This window comes from Gossypium hirsutum, chromosome A13, assembly GCF_007990345.1.
Source record: "Gossypium hirsutum isolate 1008001.06 chromosome A13, Gossypium_hirsutum_v2.1, whole genome shotgun sequence".
Classification (NCBI taxonomy): Eukaryota; Viridiplantae; Streptophyta; class Magnoliopsida; order Malvales; family Malvaceae; genus Gossypium; species Gossypium hirsutum.
Genome location: NC_053436.1, coordinates 6,566,115 through 6,590,605, shown reverse-complemented (window position 1 = coordinate 6,590,605; position 24,491 = coordinate 6,566,115). Strand labels below are relative to the sequence as shown.

The following is a 24,491-nucleotide window of genomic DNA, read 5'->3' as shown; positions in this document are numbered from 1 at the left end:
AATAAAACTGAGATTTCGTTATAGTTCAAAAGTTTATGAAAACATTTAAAAATCCAAAATAAATTCAAACCATCCAAAAGTCCCAAATTACATAAAAAAATAACCCATAAATATAGAGAATAAAACCATTAATGAAGTTTAGCCAATACAATAAACAGGTGGTCATCATTGAGTCCTCCATCGTGCCGGTCCATTTAAATCTGGGGATACAGTTAAAACAGAAAGGGGTGAGTTTACATAAACTCAGTGTGTAAGCTCCACAGAGGACATGCATATAGTCAAACAACAGTCATCAGTCAAATGCAGTCCGGGCCTAAGCCTATTTCAGTTTCAGTAGCAGTTAGGACTTTAGCCCATTTCAGTTTCAGTATCAGATATGCATTAGGGCCTAAGCTCATCACAATAACAATATCAGATATACATTAATTAGTAAACAGAGTCCTACCCAACCAGCCTCTACACACTATCTTCGTCTATCCCTACACTCCATATGATGTTTAAAACGCCCACCCATCCCTACACTCTAAGTAGTACCGAATGTGGCGCATAATCAGTAAATTGCAGCTGAGCTGTCAGATAATAGGCTTAAGAGTCTTTCAGTACACTTCCTCCAAATATCAACATTCCAACCCAATGCAATGCAACATATAGTATATGTCATGCTAATACATGAATATCAGTTATACATACAGTTCAGTATTTATTCATATAATCATCATGCTCAGTACATACATCATACATACAGTTCACGTATTTAAAGGTCTAAGTAGTGCTTACCGACCCTACAGTAGGTTCACAGTCGACTTGGGTGACCCGTGCAGCCTTAGAATACATTTTAGTTAAATGGGCTCACACGCCCATGTGGCTTACCCATGTGGGCCCACATTCCGTGTAGCCCATACGGCCCAATTTGGCCTTGGTCGTGTGGATCATATGACCTAGCCTAGAATTTTACATGCTCGTATGGACTACCCGTGTAGCTCACACGGCCCAAATCAATCTAACCTATGTGTCGCAAACGGCCTACCTGGCCATCACACGGCCATGTTTTGCGCGCACGGCCTGGCCTCGTCTATCACACGTCAGTGTTATAGCTCACGGCCTACCACACGAGCGACCACACGCCTGTGTTGCGTCAACAGTTTACGATTTTGGCTTTCGTCAAATCCCGTTTTCTGCTTTTTGGGTACACACCTAGCATCGATTCGCTGTGAAAACTATCCCGAGCCTTCCAGAACCTAAAATTAACAATATCAAGGTCCAAATTTATCAATTTTAACAAAAATCAAGCGGAAATACTTCACAATTATAGCCCTACAACATCACTAAACGCATTCGAATACTTACCGCTACCGAGCCGAAATCTCCAACCCTTAATTCGCTGCTGAATCCTCAGTCAAAACTTGTCCTTCACCTAAATCGAAAGCAACATAAACAAACCCCTCATCAAACACTTAACCAAGAACATCAAGATTAAACAGAATAGGACTTATCGAATGAAATCAACAGGAAATTGGGCCAAAAAGGAAACCAATTGAAATCGAAAAGGAAAAATGGAAGAAAATCAAAAGAATACAGATGGGGAAGATGGAAGCACAGAAACGTAACAAAAAGAAAAGAGCTATTGGGGAAAATAAAAAAAAAATAAACTTTGATATCCCCTAACTCCCCACTACTCAGGTTTTCTGGAAAAATTGAAACTCTATAAGCTAATGGAGCAAAAATATTAACAATTCCGCTTGTGCCAAGATTTAAACACAAGACCTCCAACACACCAACACACATCTTAACCACCAGACCAGCAAACCCATTCTAATATAGTTTTACCAATAATCTAATATAAGCTCGCTGAACAAGTTTAAGGCTTAAGTCAGAAAAATATCAAAATTTGTCAAATGTAAGGCTTGAACTTGAGACATCTCACACACAATCAGCACACTTAACCATTACAACAGGTACACAGTTGTCATAATTTCACAAAAGCCGAAATAGAAATTTTTGGGTGTTACATGACCTTTCTTGTATTCTTATATTAGATCCAAAGGTTTTTTTTTACCTAACTGTAAAGATGATGAATTGATTTTTTTTCTTTTCTACTCTTATCCTGTCGCTCTATTTTTGAATACCATTTATAATGATTGATGAAGCAAAAAAAATTCAATTGAACTTATTACTTCAATTGGCATTTTTGCTTATCCCCCTCTCGTTTAAAAATTGAAACTTAGATAAGCGCTTTATAAACATATGTATAAAAAGAACATATTTCATTTAGCTCATTCATACCTACCATAACTAGTTATTTTGGTTTTTTACTAGTGGCTTTAACTATAACTTCAGGTTTATTTATTGGTTTGAGTAAGGTAAGACTTATTTGAAAATTAATTCAATGAACGAACAATTCATAAAAAACAAAGCTTTCTGTCCTATTCCATATATTATATAACTCCTTACCGTGTTAATTATCAATTGTTAGGTATTGATATTCATGGGTAATAGAAATTAATATTTAGGGATAGATATTATCTTTCTTTTTCTCCTTTCAAATAAATTGAAATGATTGAAGTATCGATTTTAGATAGAGTTCTAGGGGTGTGCATTTTTCAGATGTAACCAAATTAACTAGTTGAGCTGAATTAATCCTGTTAATTGGTCAGCTACCAAATCTAATTTGATCGGGAGTCGGTTAAAGGTTTTTTGAAATTTTTGTCATTAGTTAATTCAATTCAAAATCATGTAATTAATCAAATTAATTGATTAATAAAATATTATAGGTCCAGTATATTAGATAGGTCCAATATAATCTAAAATATAAAATTTAATAGATTTATATATATTTTTACAATGAGCTTAAAAAGTATTATGAAAATTAAAATTATTTGAAAAATAAATAAAACTAAATAAACAAAAAGTAAAATTAAAAATAAAAGAAACATGTCAAAATTTTGGTTATTAGCCACCTAAATTAATTTGAAATCATTCATGTCTGTTAATAGGCTTCTAAAAAGTTTAGTTCAGTTAATGGTTAAGGATTTTAAAATTTTGGTTAATCCAGTTAATGGTAATTTAATTCGGGTATTAATTGAAATGGCCATTTGAACATCCTTAATCATTTCAATTCAAGTCATTCAAATTATTTGATTGATTCATTTTGAATTCAAATCAATTAAGATTTAGAGTGATGAAATCAGTCAGGGTCAAATTTTTTGAGCCAGCTTACCACTGATTAATTAAACAACTTTTATTTTCTTTTGGGACAAAATGAGAAAATCATCCAAAATATTGATATATAGTTGGTTTAGGGTTAATTTAATTTGGATTGGATGAATTCATATTTTAAAAAAATTAAATTATTTTAAGTTTGGATTTTTTCAAATATTTGTGTAGGTATTTTGAGTTGGGATAAAACTATGTTTAATCTTGAATTTTATAATTTTTTCAATTTGGTTTTTATTTTATTGGGTTCACATTAGTCTATAAACTTAACTTTTCTCAATTTGGTCTATGAACTTGGACTCTATTTGTCGGATTGATGATGTGGCACTTTGAGATTGTTCCATGTAATCATCTAAAAATTACAAAATTTTATATAAAATAAAAAAAAACACAAATTTTAAAAATTTTAAAAAAATTCTACAAAAAACATATTGGTGATGATGTGGTACAATCTAAGTGTGCCACAATATTATACATTAACAAAATCCAAGTTCAAGGATTAAATTGGAAAAAGCTGCCAAGTTTCAAAACTATGATAGATGAAAATGGTTCAAGGACTAAATGTTATTGCATCTCTTTTGAGTTCGAACCAATTCATGTCCAAATTGAATAGTTCAAACTGTTAACTTTTTATAATTAAGTCAAGTTGGATTGAGTTTAGATTTAAATTAATTGGATTAAATCTTTGAATTAGAGATAGAATCAATTGATTGCTTAGCACTTCTTTATTAACAAAATTTAGTTCAAATTTTGGTCAAACAACTTTTTTGGGGGGACAAAACAGAAAATTATCCAAAATATTGATACATAGTTTGGGCCCTGACCCTAAACCCAAACTCCCATTTACAAACTATTGTTCTTTGCAATCTTTCAATTACAACTGTCTCTGGCCAAAATTATAGGCTTTAAAACTATAACAATGTTGGGCCTAATAACAAAAAAAAAAGTCCTTCAGTATAATTTTATGGTCCAACTAAAGACAAAATAATGCTACATTATTTTTTCCACTTATAATAATATTAATTTGGATTAATATGTATCCAGGTATTTGAATTTAGCAATTTTCATCTACTTTGTATTTAAATTTTCTTAGGCTTAACTGGTATCTAATTTTAAAAATTGTAAGTCAGTTTAGAATTTTTTTAGTTACCTAATTAAGACTGTTAAAATATATTGATGTGACACTAACAACCAATAACATGGCGATACTTGACATGTGAAAAAAAGTAAAAAATATGTATTTAAAATTATAAAAAAATAAAATTTATACACATAGGGAATGTACATGGACTAAAATTTATCCAGATCTATTTAAATCAGGACAACTATTTGTCTTTATTCATTTTAGGCATTTTTTTTAGTATTTTTATATATTTTAAATTTTCTATAACATATCAGATTTTTATATTGTTATTTTAAATTTTAAAATATTTAAAATATAAATATTAAAGAAGTATAAATTTATAAAAAAAATTAGAAATATTATTTGACTCTAAAATGGACCTAGATAATTGGTTTTCTAGATATATTTGACCTACAATTATAAATTGTCTAGATGCATTCCAAATATTTTTTTAGTAATCTTATATTTTTTTTTATTTTTTCATAAATTATCATATTTTTACATTTTATTCAATTAAAAATACATAATTTTTTTTTACAAAATATGATGTTTTATACTTTTTTATATTTTTTACATAAAGAAAATTGTATAAATTTGGACAAATATGATTTATAAAATTTGATATTTTATAATTTTTATAAAATATGAAGTGAGATAATATATTTTATATATTTTTAATTTCATCGTAATAAAATAAAAATATAATATTTTATGAAAAAATAAAATATATAAAATTACTCAAAAACTGTTTGGAATGAATCTGGACATATGATTATTCAAGTTCAAATGTATCTGGATAAAACTTTGTCTAGATTCATTCTAGTGTCAAATAAAATTTCTAATTTTTTTTATAATTTTAAAAATTTAAAATTATTAAAAATTAAAAAAACAATACAGAATATAGGATATGTTATATAATATATATATGTATGTATATATATATTACTAAAAAAAATGTCTAAAATGAACTTAGGAAAACAATCATTTCTACAAGTTCATTTTTTATGAGTAAAAAATATATTTCTTTTTATAAATTTAACTTTATTTTTTTCATGTGTCAAAATTTGAGGCTACTATGTATCACCATGCTATTAGTTGTCAGTATCATATTAATGTATTTTAATGTTATTAGTTTGGTACCTAAAAACAATACAAAGTTGGATTCCAGTTTCCAAGTTCAAGTACTAGTTAGATTTAAAAAATGTTGAAGTATCAAGTAAGTATAAGTTACCAAGTTTAGGTACATTCGTATATATTGACCCTATTAAATTTATGACAAAACCATGATATTAGTGAAAAGAAATTATGTGAAGAACATATTTATAAAAAAATCATATAAAATACAAATGACTCTTTGTTTGAAATGATTAAGTTGAAGTTATAAATATCATAATATTTTATATTTAAATATCATTACTATAAAATTTATAAAAATATTTTATATAAGAATATAAAATGATAAAGATATCCTTGTATTGTTGTTTCTTGGTAAAGTAATTGTCTTTTAGTAATTTTTTAACCAAATTGATATAGATTGATTCGTGATGCCTGCTTTGTTATGAAATTTTTTAGGCATAATGATTTAATTTAGTCATCCATTTAATTTTTTGCCGCTTTCAGTCATTGAAATTGCATTGTTTGTCAAAATCATCCCAAAATGGATGAAAAATTAACATCTATCAACTTTGCTGACGTGGCATTTACATGTATGCCATGTTGACAATTAATTAATTTTTTAAAAATTAAAATATTTTTAATATTTTTTATTAAATTTAATAAATTTTAAATAACTTTTTAAAATTTTAAAATTAATTAATTGCTGATGTGGCATCTACATGGATTGTCACATTAGCACAGTTGATAGATGTTAAGTTTTTCATATATTTTTGGATGATTTGACAAACAACGTAAGTTTAAAGAATAAAAGGGAAGAAAAAAATAATGAAAGGGTAAAATAACTTTTTGTAAAATTGAATGACCAAATAAATTATTATGCTTTTTTTAAATAACAATTACGAGTTTAAATAATATTATAGATTATCGTAGACATGTTTTTATATATTAATAGATCTACATGGCATTCATATTACTTAAATATTTTGAGCCATTTAGGAATGTGATTATTACTAGAAATTTTATCATATGTGTATTTGTGTGGAAATTATGTACTTAAAACACAAGCATATGTTTAAAAATAACATATAATAACTAATGAAACGTAAGGCTTGATACTAATAATAATAACAATACATATACAATATATACAATATTAAAATAAAAAATTAACTTGTGACACCAATACAATTAGTGACATTATCTATATACCTTTTTATTTTATTTAGTCACGAAAACAAAAAGACCATCAAAATAATAATAATAATAATAATTTGATAAAATGATATATTAGTCCTTTCCTACCTGAGTTGGTATCCGGTTAATTCATAATACCAACTCAGTCAAAAAATTTGTTTATAGTATATATACACAAATTTGGATGAGAGAAAATATTTTAGATTTTAGAATGTAAAAAACTCTAGAACTTTTTCAAAAAAAGCAATTAAGTCTCTACTTTTTTTTGCACTCAATTGGGTACTTAAACTTTCAAAATGTATCAAAAAGGCCCTCAAACATTTTCAAAAAAAAAGTAATTAAGCTCTTACTTTTTTTTTCTTGCATTCAATTGGGTACTTGAACTGTCAAAATTGAATTTATAAATTATTTATAAATGCATTAAACACGAGTTTGATTTAATACCTAATTCTAGTGCTTTTATTTAAAAACTATACAAAAGTATGAAAAGACATAAAATAATCAAATCAATAATAGTAGTCATTTAATAAAAAATATATTAATTATTTTTTAATTAAGTTGATACTTAATTGAGGTGAAGTCGGGCTGGATTTGGGTTATACTTTATACTTACACAAGCCCAACTTGACCCGAAATATGGCTTAAAATTTTGTTCAAACCCGCCTATATTTGTAAAAGATGAATCTAAGCCCATTTTAGGCTGCCCATATTATTTTAATCTTTAATAATTTTATATATTTTTATTTATTGAAATTTTTTATATAATCATCTTAACATTATTTTAATGTTTACATTATAGTAATATTATATATTTAGTATAAGTTTATTTTTTAATGTGTTTTAAATTACATAATATAATATAAAGTATTATAAAATTAAAAACGGGTTGGGTAGGGCGGAACTTGGGCCTTGAATGTTCAAAATTGGGTTAGACTCATATTTTAAATGAGCCTATTTTTTTGCCAAAACCTATATTTTAGACATAATATTTTTACCCAAACCCTTTTAAATTTCGGGAAGATTTTCGGGCCTAAATAGATAATCTAGTTCATAAACAAGTGTACCCGTAAAACAAATTTAATAAATCTTTTTATTAATAATATAAATAATTTACGTGACCCGCATTAAATTCGAAAGCACGTTTTGTTGCTTTCAAAGTCTCCCAACTGCCAACCAACTTTCCCACCCACTTCACCTTCCAATTTTTAAACCACTATGACACAATGCACGTTTTATTGTCTTTTAAGGATGACTTTCAGTTCTTTTATTTTTATAATATCCCAGAAGGTATTTAGTTTGTGCTTTATGAAAAATTAATAAGTTAGTTTAATTGGGTAAAATGGATAAGTTTATTCAGATTTCTTTTTTCTAATTTTTTCATTATATTTTATATTAATATGATTCTACATTATAATTATCGAAATATGTATTTAAATTTATATATGAACTCTATTTGTACTTTTGAAAAAAAAAAACTTATAGCTACTAAATTAACAATAAATCAATCATTGATGTTTATATATTTACCAACAATTGAATTTACTTCTAAGTTTTTATGAGGTGAGAGTACTAAATATTATAAAATTAAAATAGAATTAGACCGTATGAATTATATTTGAGCTTGATTAACTCGACATCAAATTTATGTTGCTCAAACTTGACTCGAATAAAAATTTAATCTATTATATTGTAGAAACAATTAAACTTTTAAACAAGTCTAATATAAACTTGACTAGAAATTTTTACCCAAATCTTTTTAATTCTCCGTTAACTTTGTAAAACTAGTTTTTGATTTTACACATTTAAGTTTTAATTAATGTAATTATTTTTAATTTATTATTTAAATTGTTAACTATAATTAAAACATATTAACTTATTTAATATTTCAAATATAATCAAAATAAATTTTTAAATATCATATTAAAATACTAATATTGTGTAGATTAATAATTTTTTAATAATATTAAAAAATTTCAAATCATAATTAAAATATATGTACTATTTCTAACATATAATATAATTTTACTTTATGTAATTATTATTTAAAATAAAAACGAATAAACATTAGTTAATTTGATAATTTAAATATAATACTAATAAAAAATTCCTATCATTAAAGCATTTGTACTAACAATAAAAATTGATATATTGTAAAATAAACTTATCACTACTCAATTTTTTTAGTTTCTTAATAGTCAATAAATTGACTATAATAATTTGTAAATAATATATAATTAATATGTAGCAAAAAAATTATAAGTATAATTATTTGTAAATGATTGTAATTGTAAAATTTTAAGTCAACTTTTATTTTAATTATAATTATTTTAACTAAACTTTTTAAGTGATATTTATATTAAATATTTTTAAAAATATAAATATATTTAAATATATAATTATAACAATTTCTATTAAATTATAATTATTTTAAATGTATAATTATCATAAATTCTATTTTACATCAACTTTTTAATTAATAATAATTTTAAATTAAATATTATAATTATTTTTAAATGTCAATTTAGTAATATGTTAAAAAAGAAAATATATTTTCATTGGCTTAAAATTTTTTCTAAACTCGTGCTTATATATATATATATATTATAGATTATAGATCTATGCTATTAAATATTTTTAATTGAATTTGATTTCATGTTGGATAGTATTTATTAAATTAAAATTTGATCAAAGTTTTTAGGAAAACATATAAAAATAACAATATAAATGTTATTTAATATAGAATTAATATTTAGTACACTAGCAATGTTTTTATTATTATTTCATAAGCAATCTTAAAGAATTGTCATTTATATATATTTTAAAATATTTAAATATTTAATATTTCATTATTATACCTTTATAGGGCACTTATCAATTTCCTGACTTTACTTGTGTAGTCTAAAAACTTCATTACCAGTGTACCAAATATTATTCTTTTAAGTACAAGTAAACACACCGTTCATCAAACCCACCCTAAGTGTGAGATTACATTTTACTTCTTTTACTAAAAAAATGAGTAAAGTAATCATTGTACATTATATTTAAAAGTAAACTGACCATTTCTATTAAAATTTTATCTTATACATTATATTTACAATTACCGTATCTTGACTTTTTTAACTGTAAAAATGAAAGAAACTTTAAAAAAAAATTAATTTATTTTTTCATTTAATATATATTTTAGTAAAGAGACGAAACCGACACTTAAATCAAGAGTCTCTCTAATAGGTATACCCAAAAAGATCCTATATAGCATTTCTTTATAATTTTAAAACGATATTGTCGTCTAAAATATGCCAAAGACCTAAAATGTCACAACGATATTAACAACGCAATAAATAGCGTTCAACTCTCAAAGAACCAAGTCGTCAACTTTCACGGTGCAAGCCATTGCCCATGTTTCTTTTTCCTTACGGAAAAGCCCATAGCTTATAATTCACAACATCCTTTGCTAAGTCAAAGCTCATTAGCAAAAGATGGGGAAGAAGAGGGTTATGGTGCCGGCCAAGGACCTGGACTTGTCCACCGTCAAATACGAGCATGAAGTGATCAAAGGTAGTCATTTTTCATGAATTATATGTGCTTCAATGTGTTTTTCGATGTTTGATCCCCCCTTTTGCTTAGAATTTGATGATTTTGTGGTTTTGGGGTGCTTTGCAGCTCCTCATTTGACGGGTTCGATGCTGAAGTTGTTTGTGAGGATGGTTGAAGCTCCTGTTTTAGGCTCTTTGATCATGTCTTTTTTGAAAAAACAGAACAAAATGGTTGAGGTCCATTTTTCTTGCCCTCCTTTTGTTTGTTTTAATGTTCTTCATAGTTATTACTATGGGCATTTTCAAGAGAATTCAATGCTGATTTTCATGTTTTGGTTATTATGCAGATGTTGCAGAACACTGTGATACCAGAAGCACCCATGTTTAAACCTGAATTTCCTCCTCAAGGTTTAGTTTATTACCACTTCCTCACAATTTTTTTTTGTTTGATTTTATTTTTAGAAGAAACTTTTGTTCTTTTGATGAGGGTGAACACCATGCCTTTAATGTTAATAATCAGCACTGATTCTAGATGTTAAGAGTAACTTTTTTTATAGTTTTATATTTTAACCTAACTAACCATTTGTATGATATCAAACCAGATGCAGAACCTTCTGTAGTCATTGTGGATGAAGAAAGAAAACCTGAGGATCGAGTTGAACTGGCCTTGAAGTGTCTGCCTCATTATGATCCGGCCTGTTGCTGGAGTGGGGATTCGCTTCCATCATTCCGGTACTGGAAGATTCGTGATTATGCTTATGCTTATCGATCTAAACTTGTGACACCTTCTATGGTAAGTCAACATTAAACGCCAGAGAGTTGCTTTCACTCTAAATCTATTTCTAAGGAAATTTTTTAATTTTTGGTTTATAGGTTGCTGAAAAGATCATCTCGATAATTGAGGATTGTAACTATCATAAGCCCCCGACACCATTATTGATTTCATTTGATGCTGAGGATATAAGGAAGCAGGCTGCAGCTTCAACACAAAGGTTCGAGGAAGGTATACCATTGTATTATTTGTTCATGATGGTATTTCCTCTGTCTCATCCGCATATAATGGATAATAAAAAGTCCTAATACAAAAATCTCTTATAAATCAAAACAACTGAAAAAGAACTGTGGGTGTGAGTCATGTAGGAAACCCATTGTCAATCTTGGATGGAATTTTCATGGCAATCAAGGACGATATAGACTGCTATCCTCATCCATCTAAGGGTAAATTAATAAGCTTACCACTCATTCTATAAAGTAACGTTTCCTAGAAAACTCTCTTTGTAGTTGCAGAGAAGATAGATTATTTTGTTTTTGATGATAGGTGCAACAACTTGGATGCATGAGGTTCGCTCCGTTGAGAAGGACGCAGTTTGTGTGTCAAGATTGCGGAGCTGTGGTGTGATTCTTGTTGGGAAGGCCAACATGCATGAATTGGGCATGGGCACAACTGGAAACAATCCAAACTATGGGTAAATTTTTGGATTAGAAGATATTCAAAAGATGCATGTTTAGATATGGCTAGCATACTTGAACCATACTAAGTTTTTGGAACTGATCTCATTTATTTACTTAATTTATCCGTATATTGAGGTACAGAACAACCAGAAATCCTCATGCACTGGAAAGATATACAGGTGGATCCTCCTCTGGTCCAGCAGCAATTGTAGCTTCTGGACTATGTTCTGCTGCCCTTGGAACAGATGGTGGAGGTTGTAAAAGTTATTACCTTAGTTGGAAACTTGTTTATTTCATTCACAATATACTGATGCTATATGCTTAACTGAAAAAAAGGGCAGGTTCTGTCCGTATTCCTTCTTCCCTTTGCGGTGTTGTGGGCTTGAAAACAACTTATGGACGGACGAGCATGGAAGGGTAAACTCTTGTTCTATAGGCTTTATAACAGATTACTGATTTATATTTCTGGAAACATAACTCTTTTCCGTTTTTGTGGCAACCAAAATTCTACGAAGCTCAAGCAAGCCTCTTTAAGATGTTCAGGACTCACCTTTTCTTTTTTGGCAATGCTTCATCTCTACAGGTCTATATGTGATGCTGGGACTGTGGAAATCATTGGACCAATAGCATCAACAGTGGAAGATATCATATTAGTGTAAAAATCTCGCACTTGGGAATAGGTTTTTACAGAAACTGTAGTAGCAAGCAGTTTCTAAGCTGTTACTCGATGCATATTTTGCATTTTTTGGTAAACTGAGATGTAGAACTTTCCTGTAGTGGGGGAATGCTATGTTACCCCGACAGTTCGACTCTTCTTTTGTCTTGAAGTATCCTTGTTTGACATCCTTTTCTCGTACATATCTGGATATAAGTCGGAGATGTGATCCTCGAAGGACTCCAAAGTCCAAATACATGACAAACTTGGGGAAAAAGTAGCATACTAGTGTCGAACACATGCTCATATCTGACATTAACACTTGAGTCTGAATAACATAGTTGAAAAATGTTGGTAAAGTTGTCTTTTCTTAATATTGCTAACTCCGCTGAGACATTTTCAGGTATGCAGCAATTTTGGGTTCTTCTCCAGAGGACAGAATCAGTTTGAGACCGGTATCCTCGAGTACCTTAATAGTACTTGTCCAACGTTTTGAAATATTTACCTGTGCTGAATTTCTGTTCCTTAAAGTTTCTCTAAAGACTTTTATGAACCATGTGCACCTTTTCATGTTATCGAACCATATATATCTCTTTTCAAGTATCTAGTTGAATTAAGCTACTCTTGTATGTGGAGATGCAATTGAGTCGACCCAGTGCCAGGTTTGAGCTGGCTTGATTTGAAAATTTGAGTCTCAAAGCCTTGTTCGTGCTCAACCTAGCTTTGTTTTTCATACCCAAGCTCGGCTCATAACTTACTTGAGCTCAGCTTGATAAACTTAGTAAAATTGTAAAAACTGATATCAGACATTAGATTTTTGTCATTTACTTATATGTACATCTTAAATATATTAAACGTTAAAGGTTTGATTAGGCTCGCGAGCCTTCAAGTTCAGTATTAAATTACTTGAGCTGACTTGACTTGTTATTTGGGTAGTTGCAGTTTGAGCTAGACTTCATAACGAATGAGCCAAGCTCAAGTAGATTCAATCATTTACATTCCTTCTTTTCATCTTTCTTGAAGTACTTGTGTTCAAGCATATCTAGATGTGTCTTAAGGGGTTATGAGCCTCTAAGGACCCTTCACATACATGAAAAAAGTTAGAAAAAGAATATTATATCTATCTGACACATACACACCCCCTATGTTACATCTAAGTTTAAGTCACATATGACTGCACTTTACTTTTTGTTGTTGGCATCTCTATTATTTAATCATCATTGTATTGTATTTTTGCAGCCTCCCCCCTGTTTTCCAGATTTGTCATCACTTGAGAATGCAAACACTTTGGGATCATTACGACTGGGGAAGTATACGGAGGTAGTTCCCTTTCCTTTTCTCTAGACAATACATAGATTGTGTTAAAGTAAAATATATTCTTTCTTTTCTAAGTAAAATACTACTAAGTACGCAGTTTCCTCCTGCAGTGGTTTAATGATGTGCATTCAACTGATATCTCGGATGTCTGTGAAGATGTTCTTAAGCTTTTGTCAAAAAGCCATGGATGCGAAGTAATTTTGTCTTAGCAGTTATTTTTGCTGTCAATTCCCATTTTCAACTTTAGCATTTACGGTATTTCATGCTATATGGAACTTATGTTGTTATGTTTCAAGACAATAGAGATAGTAATACCAGAACTACATGAGATGCGCACTGCTCATGTTGTCTCAATTGGATCGGAAACACAATGCTCGTTAAATCCGGATTGTGAAGACGGGTATGCTTCTTTGCTTTAGAGTATCCAACCTAACTAAAACGGGTTATGACGGTGTAGTTGTCTACCTTCGATGCTTTATCAGATGGTTGACAGATAATGGCCTCATTTCTTTTGTAAATTCTGTAGGAAAGGTGTGAAATTGACATATGATACTCGCATAAGTATGGCACTTTTTCGATCATTCACTGCATCAGATTATGTAGCTGCCCAATGTCTTAGGTAAGGCAAAATACCAATGGTATGATTTACAACTCTGCTGCTTGATCTTGCGATCTATACCCATATGTCTGGAATGGGTTGCAAGCATCTTAAAATTAAGTAAAAATTGGTATATTATCTAGAACCGATAGTTGATTATCCTCACAAGTGGAAACTTGAATGCCATTCAATGGCCTGACTTGCTTTAGCCTTGCAGACGAAGGATAATGCACCATCACATGGAGATCTTCAAGAAGGTTGATGTCATAGTGACCCCAACAACTGGGTATGTATGTTTAAACCATTTTACTAAATGAAAATTTTATCAGTGGACTCATCATCATTTGCCTTGGTAATGATTTTTTAAGCCTATTCTTCAAAGTATTTAACTAAAAAGCATGCCATTCGTGGCTCAAGTAGTTAATTATAGCGTGAGGCTACAAAGAATTACCAAGGCATTAGAAAAGATTGGAAATGGTGAAAATTTAGCAGATACCATTCTTTGTAGTGCTTGAGGACTAAGTCTTAAGTTTCGCTGCTTGGTATTGATTTTTTACTCGCTTGCATGGTTTACACATGAGAATTTCCTTATGAAAATATTAGCACTAAATGATTATGCTCTTTTTTGCACCACAGCATGACAGCCCCAAAAATACCATCTAGTGCTTTGAAAGATGGTGAGACAGATATGCAGGTTACAGGTTTGTCATCTTCATTATACAAAAGTAACATATACATGTACTCTGCTTATTCTAGACTTGCCATCTTTTCTGATATGTAGTTCACTCTGTTTCAGCCTATCTCATGAGGTTCATTATTGCCGGTAATCTTCTTGGTCTTCCTGCCATTACCGTCCCTGTACGTTCTGCATTCTTTTCTCCCTAATGATGTAGTATTGAATGTAATAATTGACAAAAGAGAAAAGGGTCAAAACGCTAATTTACCACAGCTTTATCCGCAAAGAATTTGAGCATTTTACTTGCCTTGACTTGAGACAAGAGCCAGGAGATCTTGAGGTGATTTCCATTGCTACAGTAGACAGAGGATTGATTGCAAAGGGTCCAATGTCTCAGTGACCGAGCACTGTCTAATTACTTAAGGTCCCAAAACAGATATAAGAGTTGGACCCAATTATGCTTTGCCAAGTCTAGCCATGGAAGAACTACAGTGTCTGGGGGTCCATTTCTTCTATCTTATTGAATTTTGTTCATTGCTGGACCTGGAAACATAAATCAGCTTGAGGGGTTAAGTTTTACCCTGAGGAATACTGAAACTATTGCTGTTATTAAACCATTTCTACCCTTGTATTAGTTTTCTGACAGTCTATGGGTTCTTGTTATGCTGTTTCAGGTTGGTTATGACAAACAAGGCCTTCCAATAGGCTTGCAGCTCATTGGCCGTCCGTGGGGTGAAGAGACAATTTTACATTTGGCTTCTGCAGTTGAGGTACAAACAAGTTTTATATTGCTTTTAAGCAATATATTCTCAACTCTGTATGACTGTATGAGGTGGTGCATCACTAATGTTAAAACAATTCTCATGTTTGCAGGAACTTTGTGCTAAATCCAGGAAGAAACCTGCATCCTTCTATGACATTTTAAATATAAAATAAAAAGCCTTTTACAGCTCCAAGATGCATAGACTACATTTTACAGAAGACCTTCAACGACCCTCAACTGGCTCCTCCAGAATCTAGTATGATCTAATCCTGGAATGATGTTTCTTAATACATGTTTGAATAAGCTCTGTTCTCTGAACTGATGTTCTAATCGATTCTACTATAGCTTCTCCAAAACCTACCTGGTGTTGTTGTTTTCGGTTTTACCGTTCCTTGTACTCTTCCATGATTAGGAAGCTAAAGGAAAAGAAGTTCTAGAAGCAAATAGCTATCCAGTAAAAGATAAGCTGATATGAATGTCTACATTGAAATGTTACAGTAAAACATATAGATAGTTGAGATTTGAGGCACCTGTAACTTCTTCAGTCTTTGCAAACCAAAGGAATTCCAACAACCGGTTCTTTACAAAGTTCTTACAATCTATTTGTATATCAATTACCATGTTGAATTTCCTCATCCACATGCCAAAATCACCATATGAATATATAGTACCATAAGCCATACCTAATTATGAGTTTAGGCAGCGCTAAATCACAAGCATGAAACATAATGTTCAGAGGACAATTTGTATCAGGTCCTTTAGTCAGCCTTCTCATCGACAACATCACTTGGGAGATCCAATCCTGATGGAATCTTTCCAGGGTAATTGGTTGTCGAAGGATCAAATCCTATCATACTAGAGAAAAAAAAAGAACCAATAAGAACACGAACCAGCCAAATAGGAGTTTAAAATAAGCTGAACTGGCAACATGTTTGTGTTTTACATGAGCTTACCTTCTATCCACAATGACCATGGAACGAAGCTCGCAATTTGCAAAGCTGCAAGTACAAGGTAAAAGAGTTATTTCTTCTGGAGAAACGTAACACCTCCACTTAATTCTAGTTGATGAGATTTGTACTTAAGGCTCTTTGTTATTGTCATTTGACGGAAGTATTTAAACTAAGTTAACAGTGTTTGCTTATCATTCTCCTTTTAAGTCACTAAAAATCATTATGCACTTTCTTTTCGGCTGGATCAACACTCTACTCTTGTTCGAAAATACCTTACAATAAAGAAATTTTTACTGCCTTACAATGTTTTCGAGTATAACTGGAATTAGTCAAAAACACTAGAAGCATAAAAAGTAGTTTATCTGGAATTCATGCATCAAATGTGACTAGATGCAAAAGAAGGTTCTTTGCCTGCTCAAAAGCTAGTAGCCGTACAGTGAAAGGAGAGGCCTAAGAAGCAACTAATAAGCACGACAACATGCAGCAACAAGTATACAGGTAGAGTATGAACCTTTTTAAATCTTTCAGAGCCATACATATGCTACAGATGTGAAGTGTATTACATAATTAAAAGTTGCATTATATGGCAGTTTTCGATCAAGTTCATCTAGAACAGCCAGGGACATCCACTTGAAAAGATTTGATGAACAGAAACTGCACGCATTGGGTGCAACAGAAATTACCAACCTAATAGTCAGAGTTCTCTTCGGAAAACGAACCCTAGAGTCACAGGATTGACCAGCTATAGTAGAAGGCACCTAACATACTTACTGTTTGCAGATCTCTTTCTTCACCAATGGATGACAATCATTTCCAAGTGCACTTAATGTATGAAACAAGAACCCACTATGGGTAACAATGGCTATCTCCTTCTCTTTCCGTGTCCACAACCTGTGAAGTGAATATAAAGAAGCCTCAGAATCGTTACTATGTCTTGGGTCAAATTAAACATCTACATGCTCTCATTGTAGCTTTCCATTTATCTCCTCAAAGGACATGTCAAAAGATATCAAGAACTTTAAAGAGCTATCTTTATTAGAAGTTGTAAATTTCACAAAAAGAGTAAATCAAATAAAACAACAGAAAATGGGATCAATTAGAAAGACTTCCTTGATGCAGGACTTTTGAAATTGATTTTTGATGACAGTACTCGAAAAAGCCATATCAGAAATTTAGGTTGCAAGAAATTGTGTTATAATGCGGCAGCTATATTGTACCTTACCTTCCGGCAGAGGATCAATTCTGGTTATGCTACTCAGAAATCTAAGATGATTTCAAACAGTGCCAAAGATGTAGTTTCCATGTACTATCCGGTTAGGGTCTTCTTACACTCATGTGCAACTCATGTGCAACGATCTAAACATTAAAGGAGCAAAATGGTAAATGAAGAGCAAATAAGGTATTCACCAGTTCAGGAACTTCTGCCCCCTGGCTGCAACTTCCTCTGTTGTCTCCCTAACATCAGCCTTCCAACATGTATCCTCGTCACTTTCTATCTGAATAGCGGTTCAAAAGACATTCAACAACACCTTTGAAATGACAAAGCATCTAACACATTTGGTTCAGATAACAAAATTTGAAACAATAGCCCGTTTCAGGGGCATCCTAGAGATTGAAATCACTTGCCAGTGAGAAATCAACCGCAGGAAAAAGGAATTGATAGTCACTGATATTTCTCCTCTTATCGCAAGGATGTACTCCCTGCAAAAGGGAAAAAGGAAAACATTAAGAGAAGAGACTAAGCCTGAATATATTGCAGAAATGAAACCAATTTTAAAAGACCAAAGCCTAAAGATATAAAGTAAAAAATGAACCCTGGAACTGATTTGCACTAAGTGCTATCACAAATCTGAACTTGAGCTATCAAACACCTAGTACATCGTGAGAACCCTTGACCGTAAAAAAAAGAAAAAAAGATAAGAACAATGCACTGATAGATGCTAACAACCTTGCCTAGGTTATCTGGAAGCAGAATGAGTGTCAAATATGGGGTATGTCCGTATCTATCTGACATGGGTATCTAATTTATTTCTCCTATGCTTTTCCATATATTAGGTGGATCATATGATTCACACCCTCCATATCCATATCCAAATATGTCAAACACGTGTCAGTCATAGAACAATAAGAAAAACGAAGCAGCTGATTAGCATAGGTCCTCCTGGTTAACTACTATTATTCAAGCAATCTCAAGGTTGTCCGTGAACAATACATTGAGAGGGAACCTTTACAGCAAAAAAGTGACATGAGACTAACCAAATGTTCTCGGCAAAGTTCTACTGCAACGATCGGTGGGCAGTTTAGACTTGAAATTGCAGCACGACCACTATTTCCTGCATTTGCCACCATAAGTGGCACTACATCCATCCTATCTGTATAACCATCACCACCAAATACCCCAACAGCTGTTTGCAATGTCCTAGAACATAAAGCAACCATTGTCAATTAATACATGTCTGATGATTTAATCATGTTTTTTATAAACCAAATTTAACTTCAAAGAACATCAATGTTAAATTATGATTCTACACAATAAAATATCTTCACCAAATTAATATGGAGCTTTACTAAACTAAGCTTTTACCTATTCAAAGCAGACTAACATCTTTTACAAACCATAAGAAAACAGCTTTGTTGAAGATCAAATGACTTGGAATAAATAAATAAACAAGTCATAAGAACTAATAGTGATAATCCCAGCTTTGTTGAAAAGGTTTACTATTGAATTTGGAATCAAAATTTGTGTCAACGCTTACACAGATTAACGCTAAGGTAGCTTTTGATGCTTTCCCATATTATGATTCCAATGGAATGTGATTGTCGGAAAAGTTACTTTGCAATGTTTGATATACATTGAAAGGTATTGATTAAAATCCAAGAAAGTTATATTGTTCCGTTTGGTTTAATAAGTACTTTCCTAAAATGTAATGTTAATTTACGGATTTAGCCTTATTAAATAAAATATAATATTCATGTATTTAATTTTTATAATAAACTTTATACTTAACAAATATTTGGATTAAATATTTAATAAAATTTTTTAATTGATATTTTTAATTTTTTTAGTTTATAATGTACATTGTTTCAAATTTGTCCTACATATATTTTCTAAATATAATAATGCACATATAAAATCATGTATATATACAACTTGTTTCGGAATAAATTAAAAAAAAATATTTATATATAACACTTGCGAAGAATCCGTTGAAGTAATAGAGAAAATCAAGTAGTAGGACAAAGGAAGAAGACAAAAACTTCTCTTTCTTTTTTCTTTTTTACATTTATTAATAGACTAATACCCTAAACCAATATAAAATAGGGTTAATTTTCTCTTAATATCTTTTTTACTTTCCAATCTACGTGGGAAAGTAACTCTCTCACATTTTATATGGAAAATCACATTGCCATGTTTATGGGAAAGTGACTCTGAAGGAAAAGTTAGATTTTAAGGAAAGCAAATAAAATTTGACATACCAAACATTGGAAAGTGTTTCCAACAGATTAAATTTCCAGGGAAGTGACTACTTTCCATCATACCAAACGCTATCTAAAACTTAATATGAAACTCAGTGGTTCCATTAGCATTACTCCTGTCACATTCTGCTTCAATTAACAAAAGTTCCCTTAAAGCAATATTCTAGTAAGGAAATGTTCCACAAACCTATTGAGCATGAATTATCAATCATAAATGGATTGATCCAGAAAGTTAAAATTTCATAGGCAACATGATTTAATTCTCCAAAGGGGAGAATGCGGTTATTAGATCCCTAAGCTTCCCACTCTTTAGCTAACATAGATTGAAGAATTCAGCAAATTAGAAACCTGCACGATACATATAGGTCCGAACTCCATGCATACGATGGCATAAGAAGACATATATCAAGGAAAGATTCTTAAAAGGAGTACAAAATCCTGGCACCATTACCTTAGCAAAGGGGATGTAATCACCAAATCAATCCTCTTAGCAAGGCCACATTCATGGACATGCTTACGCAAATTATCCACCTGCAGAATTACCAAAAATAAGGCTTCATATAATATTCCTCTCATAAGTATGCTTTGGATTGCAAATAAGAACATGACTTGAATGAAAATAGATTCAAAATGCGCCCAGGGACATATATTACAACACAATGACTGCTACTCACCTGTTGCCAGCCAAGAGGGGTAATGTGTGCATCAAAATATTCTGGAGACATGTATGCTTTATAGTTCTTATCTCCATCTACATTGTGGATCCCCTGAGCATGCCTCACCTGGATGTATTGTTTTATAAGACCACATTGCCTTGTTTTGCGAGCAAAAGCCAAGAAAGAAGGCAATCTTGAATATCCTTCAAACCAAATATATAGCAGCTTCAAATCTGCAGTGGATGTACTGCATTAAAAGGAAAAATAAATTCAATACCAACCAAGTGAAGAGTTTTGCAGCGGTGCAAAGGGAACAAGCTCGGGCCAGCACTGGTATCCATATCTGCAACCAATATGTAAGCTATAAATCGAATGTATGACGGAAAAAGATTGTCTAAGGAAATTAAATACCTTAAAGAAGTTCAATTAGAACAAGGATTTCAGAACTGCATACGGTCAATAGTATAATTACTTCATCAGATCAAAATATTCGTGTACAACAGCAAAAATACATGCAAGTTCAAAAGCAAAGCTAACTCAAGAATGATGCATGGCGTAAGCAGTAACCAACGTAATCAAAGACAACAGGAATCAACAAGGATTCCAAAACTGCATATAAGCAAAGTATAATTATGTCAACAGATCAATACATTCAGTTACAAATAGCAAAAATGAAATGCAAGTTTAAAAGCAGAACTAGCTCAACAACGATGTATGGTGTATGGCAGAAACCTATGTAATGCACCATGGAAACAGGAACTAACATGGCGACTACTGATACCATTATATTGGGGGAGCTCAACTGAATCTGTAATTAACATTTTACAATAACCAAGTTTGAAAACACCAAGTCAAATCTAGCTTTTAGGTGTCGTATTGACACCTTAATATGTATTTATAATTATATTTTGTCAAAAAACCTCCAATTTCTAAGGTTTGCTTAATTCATGAATATCATAAAAAGAGATCCAAAATACTTGAAAAAACTAGAGATCCCATCTTGTAATAAGTTCAGTGACAACTAGAGAATTCAAAAGGCAAAGGAATTTGCCCCAGAATCAACTAACCCAGAAGCTAAAAAGCACTAAAAGTAATTCAAGCTGGTGTCTTTCAGAGAAAAACCACAGATTTCCAACAAACCCACTTTTTTTTTCTTCAAAAAGTCACCAAATCTGCACCTTCAGGCAAAACCCATAGAACAAATTTAAAAAAAGAAAAACATACTGAATCAAACAAGAAACATAGTAACATAAAACCCAAAACAAAACCCATAAAATTTAAGACTTTTGGATGCTAATCTAAATAAATAAAAAACTGAAAAAGGAAAAAAAAAGGTATGGACCAAGCTAGAAAACATCAAAAAGGTGGGAAGTTGATAGGTCTTGAGGGATCTAAGAAGTAACCAGATGGGTGTTGCGAGAGAAATTGAAGATGTTGACTGACTCCGACTGGGACCTTACTGCAAACAATAATAGAGGAAAGGGATGATGAAGAAGACACAAGAGTTGGAGAATTGGGTCGATGACGTGGAAAACAATGACTGCAGTTTACTCCGATAGACATGGTGCTGTGATGCTGTCTTGTACTGCTTCCTATACACCATTTTAATTTAAGAATAAAATAATATGTACCTAAGATTAAAAATGAGATTAATTATTATATTGGGTGAGATTTAATACTATAATACTTAGTGAGAATAAAAATGAAAATTATTATAGAATATATTAGTATAAAATTAAAATTATTTTTAATAAAATTTTAAATTGTTAAACCTTTATAAACGTAAGAAATAATTGAAAACTACTATAATTACATTTATATCAAATAATGACTTTATTAATAACTGGCTAAAAAATAATAAAAATGTTAGAAATATATTATTGACACATTATTTTAAATAAAATAATTACATAAATCTATTTTAGAAAAAAATCATTATTTATAATTAAAAAACACAAATAATATAATTATAAATGAAATATTTTTTTAAACTTATTACAATATAAAAAAGAATTTGTTTTTTTTATTCTGTCTACTTTTATAGCACGTTTTCCGTTTGTTTTTATAGCCTATATTTTCTTTGTTTTTTCTTCTTCTTGTAATTTTTTTTTTGGATTTTCTTCCATTATCTCATATATTTCTACAGGTTTTCATTTAGTTGTATAACGGAGAACAAGATAACATGGTTATCCATTGGAGGAAGCATGGCAGATCACGTTGGAGGGAAATGAAGTGGTTTCAAACACTGAGTTTTGTCTAGTAGGTAATTTCTTAACTATAAGTTTTATATATTTTCAATCCATAGGCAACACTATGGTGAATCTATGGTATCCCATGGGGGTATGGCGATTACTAACATTGGTGAGAAAATATTTCAATTTTGATTTTTCTATGAGGTGGATGTTGATAAAGTGGCGGATGGTGACTCTTGGACATTTGACAATCACCTTCTTGGGTGTCATAGGTTGTCTAATAGTGAGGATATCTCTTTTTGTTGATTTTTAAGTCCAAATTCATGATATTCCAAATGGCCTTATGTTTGGAACGATGGTTAAACAATTTGATTATTTCATTGGCTCTTATATTGATTATGATGCAAAGTCGATAACATGAGGGTATAGAAGTTGTACAAGGATTTGAGTAAAGGTAGATGTTCACTTTTTATTGAAACAAAAGAAGCAAATAGTCATTATAAGGGTCAAATTTTCGTTCGATTCTAATATGAGAGATTATCATTATTTTGTTTTTTTAGTGAAAGACTTGGTCATAGTGAGAATTTTTATCTGATTCGAATTTTTCAAGGAAAGAAAGATTTGGTGATGGAATGAGACCTTTCAATCGAAATTGCATCAATGAAGGCTAGTCGAGTTTCCTGTATTTGGTTGAGAGATGATGGTGATTCAAACTTCCCTAATTTTAGGGAGGATGACAAGGGAAAGGAGAATTAACAATCATCTTCTTGTGTGTCATATGTTGTCTAATGGTGAGGATCCTTCATAAGTTCTTTTATCTTTTTATTGATTTCTAAGTTCAAATTCATAATCTTCTAAATGGCCTTATGTTTGTAACTATGGCTAAGCAATTTGATAATTTCATTAACTTTTATATTGATTATGATGCTAAGTCGGTAACATGAGGCTATAGAAGTTGTACGAGGATTCGGGTTAAGGTGGATGTTCACTCTCTATTGAAATGAAAGAAGCAAATAGTCCTTCCTTATAAGGGTTAAATTTACGTTCGATTCTAGCATGAGTGGTTATCATTGTTTTGTTTTCTTAATGAAAGACTTGGTCATGGTGAGAATTTTATCTGATATGGATTTTTCAGAAAGATTTAGTGATGAAATGAGACATTTCAATCAAAGTTGCACCAATGAGGACTAGTCAAGTTTCCTATATTTGGTTGAGAGATGAGGGTGATTCAGACCTCCCTAATTTTAGGGAGGATGACAAAGGAAAGGAGAATTATTAGGGTAATTTTCAAAATGCAAATTTCATCAAGGAATTTGGCATTAATCTAAGAATAAATTTAGCATAAAAATTCAGTTTTAGGCAAGATGGGCTGACATCTTCGATGGTAGACAAGGAAGTAATTATTGATGATATGAGGTTAGATATGGAAGAAAGCTCGATTGAATTGGCGGATGGAAAGAAAATACCTAGAGTTGATTCGATTGTTTTTAGTGTTTCTAAACATAAGCCTTGAGACATAAGTTGTAATGACATTTTTTAACCCGAAATTAACGCTTCCAATAGCTTTATTTCACCC

At 31.0% G+C, this 24,491-nt stretch overlaps 2 protein-coding genes across 19 annotated transcripts; one reads left to right on the top strand and one right to left on the bottom strand.

Moving 5' to 3' along the window:
- The first annotated feature begins 9,927 nt into the window (after nt 1–9,927).
- LOC107894186 (fatty acid amide hydrolase) lies at nt 9,928–17,695 on the top strand. 5 transcript variants are annotated; one of them, XM_041084639.1, is made up of 21 exons: nt 9,928–10,201; nt 10,307–10,416; nt 10,527–10,587; nt 10,782–10,972; nt 11,053–11,182; nt 11,320–11,397; nt 11,498–11,645; nt 11,773–11,885; nt 11,973–12,048; nt 12,215–12,286; nt 12,690–12,741; nt 13,526–13,606; nt 13,714–13,797; nt 13,900–14,003; nt 14,130–14,222; nt 14,419–14,487; nt 14,838–14,902; nt 14,998–15,059; nt 15,552–15,647; nt 15,751–17,088; nt 17,181–17,695. In XM_041084639.1, the coding sequence occupies exons 1-20, from the start codon at nt 10,123–10,125 to the stop codon at nt 15,811–15,813; spliced, it is 1,827 nt and encodes a 608-aa protein (XP_040940573.1). In that variant the 5' UTR covers nt 9,928–10,122; the 3' UTR covers nt 15,814–17,088; nt 17,181–17,695. The 5 variants fall into 5 exon arrangements, with proteins under 5 accessions (XP_040940573.1, XP_040940571.1, XP_040940572.1 ...); XM_041084637.1 differs by having other exon boundaries at nt 14,983–15,059; XM_041084638.1 differs by having other exon boundaries at nt 14,983–15,059; nt 15,751–17,695.
- Nucleotides 14,721–22,350, bottom strand: LOC107894185 (phosphoglycerate mutase-like protein 1). 14 transcript variants are annotated; one of them, XR_005907407.1, is made up of 12 exons: nt 22,127–22,312; nt 21,005–21,066; nt 20,742–20,849; nt 20,519–20,598; nt 18,847–19,009; nt 18,217–18,291; nt 17,998–18,086; nt 17,362–17,481; nt 16,594–16,638; nt 16,324–16,495; nt 15,185–15,420; nt 14,721–15,082 (listed from the first exon to the last, which is right to left on the bottom strand). XR_005907407.1 is itself a non-coding variant. In XM_016819404.2 (10 exons), the coding sequence occupies exons 1-10, from the start codon at nt 22,284–22,286 to the stop codon at nt 16,399–16,401; spliced, it is 999 nt and encodes a 332-aa protein (XP_016674893.1). In that variant the 5' UTR covers nt 22,287–22,350; the 3' UTR covers nt 16,161–16,398. The 14 variants fall into 14 exon arrangements, 12 of the variants coding, with proteins under 12 accessions (XP_016674893.1, XP_016674894.1, XP_040940578.1 ...); XR_005907406.1 differs by lacking the exon at nt 22,127–22,312 and having other exon boundaries at nt 20,742–20,926; XM_016819404.2 differs by lacking the exons at nt 14,721–15,082; nt 15,185–15,420 and having other exon boundaries at nt 16,161–16,495; nt 22,127–22,350.
- Between the last annotated feature and the right edge of the window lie 2,141 nt (nt 22,351–24,491).

Coding starts and splice junctions, on each gene's coding strand:
- LOC107894186 (XM_041084637.1), top strand. CDS start 10,123: ATGGGGAAGAAGAGGGTTATGGTGCCGGCCAAGGACCTGGACTTGTCC. Junction 10,588..10,781: donor ACCTGAATTTCCTCCTCAAG/GTTTAGTTTATT, acceptor ATATCAAACCAG/ATGCAGAACCTTCTGTAGTC. Junction 13,607..13,713: donor GACTGGGGAAGTATACGGAG/GTAGTTCCCTTT, acceptor TTCCTCCTGCAG/TGGTTTAATGATGTGCATTC.
- LOC107894185 (XM_041084642.1), bottom strand. CDS start 21,544: ATGTTAATTACAGATTCAGTTGAGCTCCCCCAATATAATGGTATCAGT. Junction 20,599..20,741: donor CCCCTCTTGGCTGGCAACAG/GTGAGTAGCAGT, acceptor GTAATTCTGCAG/GTGGATAATTTGCGTAAGCA. Junction 18,292..18,846: donor AACTTTGCCGAGAACATTTG/GTTAGTCTCATG, acceptor TCCCTTTTGCAG/GGAGTACATCCTTGCGATAA.